The 10,014-nt window shown below is 39.5% G+C and overlaps 1 protein-coding gene across 9 annotated transcripts; it reads right to left on the bottom strand.

Moving 5' to 3' along the window:
* C4H5orf58 (chromosome 4 C5orf58 homolog) lies at positions 1-7,394 on the bottom strand. 9 transcript variants are annotated; one of them, XM_054556211.2, is made up of 4 exons: positions 7,258-7,382; positions 6,039-6,200; positions 5,166-5,259; positions 1-271 (listed from the first exon to the last, which is right to left on the bottom strand). In XM_054556211.2, the coding sequence occupies exons 2-4, from the start codon at positions 6,099-6,101 to the stop codon at positions 120-122; spliced, it is 309 nt and encodes a 102-aa protein (XP_054412186.1). In that variant the 5' UTR covers positions 6,102-6,200; positions 7,258-7,382; the 3' UTR covers positions 1-119. The 9 variants fall into 9 exon arrangements, with proteins under 9 accessions (XP_054412186.1, XP_002816224.1, XP_054412189.1 ...); XM_002816178.6 differs by having other exon boundaries at positions 6,039-6,122; positions 7,258-7,378; XM_054556214.2 differs by having other exon boundaries at positions 6,039-6,111; positions 7,258-7,304.
* Between the last annotated feature and the right edge of the window lie 2,620 nt (positions 7,395-10,014).

The raw sequence follows: 10,014 nt of genomic DNA, 5'->3' as shown, positions 1-10,014 counted from the left end.
TGCTTGTTTACATTATTTTTATTTTGTTTTAAATTATATATATACAAATTAGTAAACTCAACTCTCCCAAATATTTGTTAGTTCAACAATAAAAACAGAAACTCATAACAAATAAGAAATCACATAGAAAAACTGTTAGAAACAAGGGATACATCTGATATTTTAGACTCTTCAAAGAGGGGGCTGTTTCTTTCTGCTTCTGCTAAGTTCTCAGTCTTGACGGGATGATTAAAATGTAGGATAAGGTCACAAAGCAATAACTGTGAGAGCTCTGTGTAAAACAAAACAGGAGATATTATATTGTAGCACATATGTCATAAAAAACTATTATTGCTTTAAGTAGCTATTTCTTCCTAATTCCTAATTTAGTGTTTTTCCAAGTGATTAGTGATCAAACCACAACTTAAGTGCGTCCCATTCTGACTTAAAATAAGATTTATGTAGTACAAAATAAACATGACATAAAAACTTACTAAAAGGGTGCTCTTTAGCCCAACTTCTCAGCTATATCACTAAACTGCAACTCGATTTATACAAATTTGATTTATATGGTTTTAACTTATTTTTATCTATGTTATACATGCATATAGTACCAAGAATCACATAAGTCTAAGACATGTTACAAAAAATTGCAGTTCCAATCTCCCAGAGGCAACCACTTTAAATTTTTTATTTTATTTTATTTTTTTTATAGCTCACTTTGTTTTTGTTGCTTTGGTCATTTCAGTGTGTCTGTTTTGAGTATTTTTATTGTGGGGAGGGGTGCGGTGGTGTTTACCTCTGTAACTTTAAATTTTTTGAGATTTGATTTTTTTTTTTTTTCAATTTTCAGTGTTACCTGCCTCTGACACAGAAGATTAAGATATAGCTCTTTCACACACCCTCTTCTCTCCCAATATACTTCAGGAAAAATTTTGGCTTAGCTCAATTATCCAATGTTTAAATGTTAATTATACAAATATTCTTCACAGCTGAGTCTTGTCATATGACATTTTCCTTCCTGCACGCAACCCACCAGAGTTAATAATTGGGTTTTTTCATTGCTGCATTATCAGAAATATATCCTCAGATATATATCAGAAATGTCTCCCAATTGAGTAAATTTGCTCTTGGGTTATTCAGCACCTTAGCTATTCTATTGTTAAAATGTCTCTCCTCTCCTGGAGCCTTCTGATTTGCTCCAATCTGAGCTGATTGCTTATTAGCACTGCTGTACAGCTGGTATCTTGGGAACTCCCTTCACTAATATCCTAGAGACTCCTTTTATCCCTCCATTCTGTGGAGTGCCCTTTTCCCCAAATTCCTGCGTCTTTCTCTTTTTGATCTGTTCCCTTGTTTGGTGACATATAGGCTCAGTAACTTCCAGGGGGAATAAAATTATATGTCTGAAAATTTCTCTACACTAATCCTTAATTAGGTTGACTAGCTATAGAAATCTAGGTTGGAAATCATATTTTTTCAGATTTCCAAAGACACTGCTGCATTGTCTTCTAGGTTCCAGTGAAGCTGGAGTCATATGAGAACTTTCATATGATTGTTTTGTTTTCAGAAGCTTTACAGATCTTTTTGTTCTCTCAGTAGACTGAAATTTCACAACATTCTGCCTTGGTATGAGCCTATTTTCATCCACTGTGGTGGACTCTTTCATTGTAGAAACTCATGCCCTTCAGCTCTAGAAAATTTTCTCTGTTTCTTTAATGAATTGCCCTTCATTCATTGCGTATGTTCTCTTTCTAACACTCTTATTTGTTGGATGTTGGACTTCCTTCACTTATCTAATCCTTCTCCTCCCCATCACCAACACTTTCCATCTCTGTTGCTTTGTTTACACTCTAGAGGAATTTGTTCATTTTACCTTTCAACTCTTCTATTGAGTTTTTCATGTCTATTGTCACACTTTTAATTTCCAAGAGCTCCTTCTTGTTCTCTGAATATTTTTTATAGTATCTAGTTCCTTTTTCATGGATACGGTATCTTCTCTTCTCTCTGAATATTAATAATTTCTTGAAGTTTTCATCTCCCCTCATTATTTCTGTTTCTTCCTCATTGAATCTGTTGATTTTTTCTCTGCTTTTTAATATTAGATGTGTCCCTCAAATATCTGTTGTGCCTTAGTTGCCCATATTTAAGACTGTGACACTAAAAAGACAATTGGAAGTTCTGCACCTGTGGTACTCAATAATGTGGGGTGTTCTGGCTGGGTTATTTTGTTGGGAGAACCTCTGCTATTAGTATCTTTAGATCTTTTATCCTAGGCTGGTCAGATTCCTGAGAGAAAAATCTACTTGGAGGGTATAAATCTGGCTGCCAGTATTTTGGTAGCCCAGTGAAGAAAAAAAAAACTGGGGGTCTTGTAATTTGGTATGTAAACTTTGTTTCAGTATCCTTCTTCACAGTATACTACTTTCCCTCAACCTATGACTAGTGGCTCCAGAGCAGATATCCTTGTTTTAACCTCAAGTCTTTTGTCACAGTGAAGGGATAGCTGCCCAGCTATGCAGAGGGCAAAAGAGACCTCAGGGATCTACAATTCTCATATATTTAACTAGTCCTCCTATTATCCAAATTTCACCCCTACTTCCAGAAGATCCTGGTGCCACCATGAATTGAGTCGTAGGGGCTATTTTTGGCTTTACCCAGCCAGCTTAGGGTTCAGATTTTTGGGCTTTGGGGTTCAGACTTGTCTATTTGCTTCTCCATTTGCCTTTTGTTTTGTTATCTCTTCTTGGAATCTCTTTACTTGTGGATTTTTGTCTCTTTAAAAATCACTTAAATTTAAATCTCAGGTGTACCACTGACTAGTTGCTCGACCTTGAAAAAGTTAAATCTCCCTATTTACACATCTGTAAATGCCAATGGCAATAGTTCCTACCTCATAGGATTATGATGAAGAGAGTTCATTTATGCAGAGCTCTTAGAAGAGTCCTGGATTATGGTAAATGCTGTAAAGGTTGGCTGCTGACATTACTATTTAGGGGAGGAAGTGAGGGTGCACAGAGTGTTCATTTAATCCTCTACATTTACCAGAAGTCTAACTTCCTAGTGTAGCTCTACAGGTCTCTCAGAGTCTAACTGCCTGACCTACCCATACAATGTCTCAAGAAAACATCTATCATAGTTATTACATTTTATTTTAGGAAAGAATATTCTCCAAACTAGAACAATTAGATAATCAAGTTTGGGGGGAATCTAAAGCTTCTTAACTGTTTTAAATGAGTTCAAGCATCCAGAATGATTTATTCATTTAATAAACATTTTTTAAGAATCTAATCAATCAAGACATGGTGTTAAGTACAAGAAATACCCATAAGGAGCTTACAGTTGAGCAGGGATAAGAAAAATAAGGAAATATGCAATTATAAAATAGTATAACAGGTGACAGCAAAAGGCAGAAAGGATAACATGCTGGCTCAAAAAAAAGTTTTCCATTTTAAGAGACCTTGACTACTAGCAGTTAACCTGGTGTGTTGGAGGTAGGGTATAGCAATGGGATTTCAGACAGACAAGTATGTGTTGAAACAGATACAGAAAAGCACTTGTGGATATGCAAATAGTTCACTACGGCTGGAGCATAGAACGTGCAGGAAGAACAAAGTAAGAGACTACAGAGGAAAGGAGGGGAATGATCTGAGCAGGTCATATAGTCCATTCTAAGATGCTTAGACTTTATCCTGAGGACAATGGTGAGCCAATGAGGGTTTTCTGCAGATTCGCATTTTAGAAGGAGAATCTTCACTGTGGTGTTGAAGCTGGTTTTGAGAAATGATGAATTAAAGGTAGTCAGATTTCTTAATATGTACTGTAAATTTGTGAAATACGTAGCATAATGCACTTTCCAAACTTATTTGGCCATAAGAACATGGACTCTGTTCTACTGTACACCATCTATTAACATCGCTTGAAACAGCAGGGTTCACAGATCAAAGTCCAGGAAATGCTGTCCTAGGGAGAACACATGGAAAAAGCATATTAGGCACTCACTATTTGGTGCCTAACTAACGGCCATGCCCTCTTCTTCTTGGAGTCACAGCTTGATTTTGTTTGAGGTGTCCCTTTCCCCAGCTCCTGTAGTAAGTTCTGACTGGTCCAAATTGGTCTTGGCAGTCCCAGTCCCCTTAGCTGTGGCTGCTGTAAGCATCAGCATGTGATGCAAATCTGGCCAATGAAAGAGAAATGTGCTGGAAGGATCTGGGAAGAGACTTATAAAAAGAGACTGTCTATATATGACCACCTCTGAAGGTAATGACCATGAGGAGTAATAAAAAGAGTGAACATGACAGAGCAGAAAGATGGAAAGAGCCTGGTCCCTGACAAAATCTTTAAACCTCTGAATTAACTTTAGAGCTCTGCTACCTTGGATCTTCTTGTTTTTCCTTATTGTATAAGTTAAGTTGGGTTTTTTTGTTACTTATAGATGTAGGCCTCATAACCGACACAGGTTATCTTTAAATACCCAAGAGTTGTTTTAAAAAGAATAACTACATATTCAGTGTAGTTTTCCTGGTTAAAATAGGACTCTTAGGTGAAAGCAATAGGGGAACCAATTTCAGCTAGCCGGTGAGAAGGAATTGTTTAAAATAGAATGGATTGACTAGTGAGACACGAAGTTCCCCAGCATAAGAAATATTTGGTCAGGGATAGATTATCCCTAGAAATATTCAATCACAGAAATTTTCTTGGGATAAAATAACTGAATATGTCTGTGAGGTGAGCGACTAAACATCATGACCTATAAGGTCTAATCCTACCATATGAATCTGTTTAAAATGAAGAAGCTTTAAGTCACAGAAGCTAATTTATACTTTTTAATTTGGAATGAACCTTAGGGGCTTAGTAAGAATTTACAAAGACAATGAATTTTGCTGAATGTGACATAGTCTTGTAATGGTGTGTTGAAGGGAAGGAAGGGAAGTAAAATTTACAGAGGTTAGACAACCTGATAAGCTTGTTAGTGTCAGGGATGGGAATTCAGGTCTGCTAACTCCAAAGTCGAACATAATTCATCTTTAGAGATCTAGTTCACTTACACTGAAAACATTTGTTAAGAAATAGAGAAATCCTAATTAGTGGGCAAAATTTACTTATACTCCAGCAGAAACACAAATTGGCTCTACCATTTATTTCATAACAATGACATGCAGACATTTTAGTGATTCAATACTTACCTTTTATCTTCTTCAACTCCGAAGAAATTGTGCTAATATTTTTAATTACTTTGTCCACATTTAGCTTATGATCAGTAACACTCTTCTTACCCATCTGATTTTAAAAGAAAAACAGAAACAATGTATAAATCAGTATTTATGTGTACTTTTAAAATACTTACATTTTCAGTATTTATATAAATCTGTTATTTCAGAAATAATTATGAAACAAATCTTTATAAATGGTTAGGATTCTAACATCAAAAGGCATCAATGTGTTATGTAATATTTTTCCAACTGAAAACTCCAACTGGAATTTGTAGGATGAGGTTCCTTCCTCAATCAAACCACATCCACAAGATACAGCTTACAATGGAAATGAAGATGTCCCCTTTTCAGAAACCTGCAGCCCTTATAAACTACCTTACAATTTAGCATTTGTGTTAAGATCTTCTCTAATTTTGTTTATGTAAGTCCATGTCTTTTTCTAACTTATTCTTGAATAACAGGGCCCACACATGATTTAAGTACACAGTGAAACTCAAAAAAGAATTTGATTCTAATTCATTAAGAGGATAATTCAATTATAATCCACTAAGAGCATGGCAAATGGCTAGTTCGGTTTTGGGAGTTAGAGTAACAGACATTTTAATTTTGGTTAACTGAAATGTATAAATCAATGCATTCCTAATGTTATACAGTACCTGTATTTAACCAATTGGGTCAGATACAAATATACAGAGAGGTGGTTCACTAGAAACTAGTCTTAAGCTCTTCAATCTCTCAAAATGACTTGAAAAACTCAACCTCAATTAGCATACACAACTCCAGCAGTGTGAAAGGTGGGCAGTTATGGGTCAAGCTGCTTGTCCAAAATAATGAAAACAAACTAACCTTTAAGTCAATCCTTGCCTCTACCTTTTCCTGAGCAGGGAAAATTTCTCCAGTTTCTCTCATTTCAGAGCCACTGTAAAAGAACTAATTTTGTTTCCCAGACATTAATAAAATGCGCTTTGCATCTACCTCCAAGCCCCTGTTCTCCGGGATGTCAGCTATCTTCCTTGGGCATGCCAAACCAAGAGTCAAGTTGGAGGGAAAAAGAAAGATGATATTTTAACAAGGGGTGGAGTGGTGGAATTAAAGAACTTCAAAAATGAGGAAAAAGTTTTTTTAAAAATAGTAAAGTAGAAACTAAATAGTTTTAGAGCCCAAGACAGTGGCCTCTCTCCGCTCTGGGGTCTGCTTCTCCTGGGCCCTCGAGTGCCCAGCGGGTGGGTGGGGTGAGGGCACAGCGGCATGTAGCTGGGACTGGACTGGAGGCAGGACAGGTCTGGGTCAAGCCCTCCCCAGGGAGCTCGGCCAGGCCACTACCCAGAAAGGAGAGGCTGCTCCAACAGCAATTCACCGGGAGTGGGGAAGCGGAGACCAGGCTGTAGGGGCCATAGGAATGGGGGGTCAGAAGCCAGGATGTCGCCGACTCAAGGCCTGATACCACTAAAGCGCCATCTCCGGGCCACAGGACACCGCCCAGGCCCTCAGCCCGCAGCCCTGCGGAGCCATCATTAGCACCGCAGTTTCTACTTTGAAAGCCCAGCCTCCTCCTTGGCCCAGCCGACACCTGGGAGGAGCCCCAGATCTTTGGGGCCCTCAGCGACCCAACCGCCCATGAAGACCCCCCAGATCTTTGGGGCCATGAGCGGCCCAACCACCCGCTCAACGGCTAAAGATGGAGCCTGAGGCAACTGGAAGTTTCCACAGTCCTCGCCCTCCCAGACAGGATTTGGAATGAACCTTAGGGGCTTACTAAGTTTCTTGCCAAGTTTAGGGCAATGTAAAATGCCCTCAGAGTGACCCCGGCCTACGGACAGCCACCACCCGCCCAGCCCACCCAGCCAACTGCTCGCTTCTCGGCCCAACCGACACCCAGGGAGAGGCTCTGAGGCCAGCCTGGCCCACTGCCACGCGGGATGTGAGGTCCCGAAGCCAGTCTGGCCCACTGCCCACCCGTTGGGTGGTGGAAGATGGAGCCTCGGGCAGCCTGGAAATTTCAGCGGTCTTCACCCTCCCAAACCAGATTAGGATCCTTCAAGACCCAGCTGCCGTCACTACCCACCGGGCCAACCGTCACCGAGGTTCTGACAGGAGCAGGGAGCAGACGGTAAGGCGAAGCCGCGCCCCCTGATTGGCCAGCTTCTCCGCCTGCGGCATCCTGGGAGTTGTAGTCCCAGGCAAGGCCCCTACGGAGAAGGTTCTGGATGCCGGGTTACAACTGACTCGCGCGGCCACGTGGGCGGAAAAAGCACTGACATTCTCTGCCCCCAGTGTGCCAGGCTTTTGCAACCCTTATCTGCATTTAAGTTGCACAGGATAGCTGTAGCGTTAAGTGCAGACTCTGGAATGAAGCCGCTTGAGTTTGAATCCTATTCTATTACCTGCTTAGTTGTATAGATGCAGATAAGCGATTAACCATTCAGAGTGCAGATGTCCTCACCTATCGTATGGAACGATAATAACTGCCTTCCAGTGTTAGTTTGAGGGTTAAGCGAGATAATTCATCAGAGGTGCTTGGCAGATACCCAGTGCTCCATAACTGTTAGCTATTATTTTTCCTCTAACATTTTATAGGAATGATAGTAGTAAAGAGTAGCATGAATAAAGAGATGAGTTGAGACATGGAAGGTGGTTTTTTGCGAAGCTGAGAAGCTGGGATTCAAGCCGTCTTTTGCTTGACTCCAGAGGAATCTCTGCCACTGCAACCTTTGAGGCAGGCCCAGAGATTTATCTTGGCGCCCTGGGAAATTGAGGAGTTTAGGCCTTCAGCACAAGGTGCTATACAACAAGTCTTTGCTGTGTCTATGCCTCCCCTATAGTACACACCAGCCTCTTGAACCATCACCTTCCTGAAAGCCCACATCACAATTGTTGGGTATTTTATATCCATTTTCCTTCACTTTAACACTGCAGAATTTGTTGTCGAATGCAATTACCTAGATGAGGAGGGACAGAGGAGAACAGAGCTTAATGATAACCAGCTGTATGATCTTAGAAAAGAATATCTTCCTTATTCTGAGTCTCCGTTTCCTCATCTGTTTTCTTATGAGAGGGATGGGCTAAACCAGTAGCTCCTAAATTGTACTCATTGCTGGGCCACTGTTAAGATTCTGTGCTTATGGCACTCATATTATTATTACCTTCTCCTAAACACCTTATTGTCTCCTGTGGTTATCTACAGGGAGTTTCTAAAGGTGAAGAAGTTTTTAATGATAACCAGCTTTGTAAAATACAAAGCTATATTATTACCTTCATATTTTAAATCTACTTATTTTTAAAATTTAAATCTACTTAAAATCTTTATATCTCCAATGTTAAATAGAATAAAACAGAAAGTCAGGCCAGGCACGGTGGCTCATGCCTGTAATTCCAGCACTTTGGGAGGCTGAGGCGGGTGAATCACGAGGTCAGGGGTTCGAGACCAGCCTGGCCAATATGGTGAAACCTCGTCTCACTAAAAATACAAAAAATTAGCTGGGCGTAGTGGCGGCCACCTGTAATCTCAGCTACTCAGGAGGCTGAAGCAGGAGAATCACTTGAACCCGGGAGGCAGAGGTTGCAGTGAGCTAAGATCGCACCACTGCACTCTAGTCCAGGTGGCAGAGTGAGACTCGGTCTCAAAACAAACAAACAAACATAACTCATAAAGTCATTGGAAAAATAGAGACAGTGAAAATAAGGCATATTTTTAATCATGTATATACGCTCGCAGCCAGATGCATATATGTATATATGCTCGCAGCCAGATGCATATCTTTTTTGTTAAAATGGGTTCTTATTGTTAGAGAAGTGTTAAAGACAGTCTAGCACAAACCAAGACTTACTTCTTGATATAATTAGAATGACTGAAAGAGTTAGAAGAGGAATACAAATACGGGGAGACCAACATAGGGTAAGCAACATTTATTTCCTAAATTAGGACATTAATATATAAAACCAAGCAAAAAGAACTGGCTTCATTGTATGATAAAAGAAAGGATAATTTAAAATCAAAACAGAAGGAAGAAAATAAAAGGAGGAGGGTCTTAACTTCAGAATAAGACTATCTTGACAGAAAGCTTACAGGATGTATCCTTTCTCCTCCTCACTTATTTTGATGATGAAGTAAAAACTTCTTCACTTTTAGAAACTCCCTGTGGATAACTGCAGGAGAAAATAAGGTGTTTAGGAGAAGTAGGTGGGTGGAGATAGCATTAAGACTGAGAATCCTGAAAATCAAGTGATGATGGGCACTGGGGTTGGTAGGATGGAGTGTCCTGTTGTCCCAAGCATACTGAACTCATTTTTGGGTTCATCAAGTGTTTGCAGGAGCTATCATGGCTCTGCTACCCGTGAATTGGAATCCACAGGATTTTTGGCAGAATCCAAAGGCCTTGGATCCATCCAAAATGCTGACTGCTTCTTATGAATATATCCAAACTACTGCTATTTGGAATAGATCATCATTAAGCCATTAGTTATTCACAAAGAAAAATCAACTTTGTGTTCCTTTTAAATAAGTGTTCTAAGAGGAATAAAAGAGATTAAAAACTCAGAAAAAGATAGATTTAGTAATACATTTCTCTCTATAAAACTGTCTTGGAGCAGTGATGACTACTTATTGCAGTGCTTTCTCTACTTAAATAACTATAGATTTTGTCTCTTTGTGGTTTTTTTCCTAATAAAATGAAAGTTTAAAAGCATGGTTTGCTACTCAGGGTTAGAGACTGTTATAGCTAAGGCCCTAAAAAAAAAATCTATCTTCTTTAATAAGTTTGCAAATACAACACTTTACTGGAACCCAACACAGGTTGCAGTTGTTGATTCTAATGTTAATCAA

Source organism: Pongo abelii, chromosome 4 (assembly GCF_028885655.2).
Source record: "Pongo abelii isolate AG06213 chromosome 4, NHGRI_mPonAbe1-v2.0_pri, whole genome shotgun sequence".
In the NCBI taxonomy this organism is placed as follows: Eukaryota; Metazoa; Chordata; class Mammalia; order Primates; family Hominidae; genus Pongo; species Pongo abelii.
Note: the sequence above shows the minus strand (reverse complement) of the source record. Positions and strands in the feature narration are given on the sequence as shown.

Bases quoted from the DNA above. Each gene is read 5' to 3' on its own strand.
- C4H5orf58 (XM_054556211.2), bottom strand. From the start codon at position 6,101: ATGAGAGAAACTGGAGAAATTTTCCCTGCTCAGGAAAAGGTAGAGGCA. The intron at 5,260-6,038 runs GTTAGTTTGTTT...TTTTAAAATCAG, and splicing joins AGGCAAGGATTGACTTAAAG to ATGGGTAAGAAGAGTGTTAC. The intron at 272-5,165 runs GTAAGTATTGAA...TGTTTTACACAG, and splicing joins GGAGTTGAAGAAGATAAAAG to AGCTCTCACAGTTATTGCTT.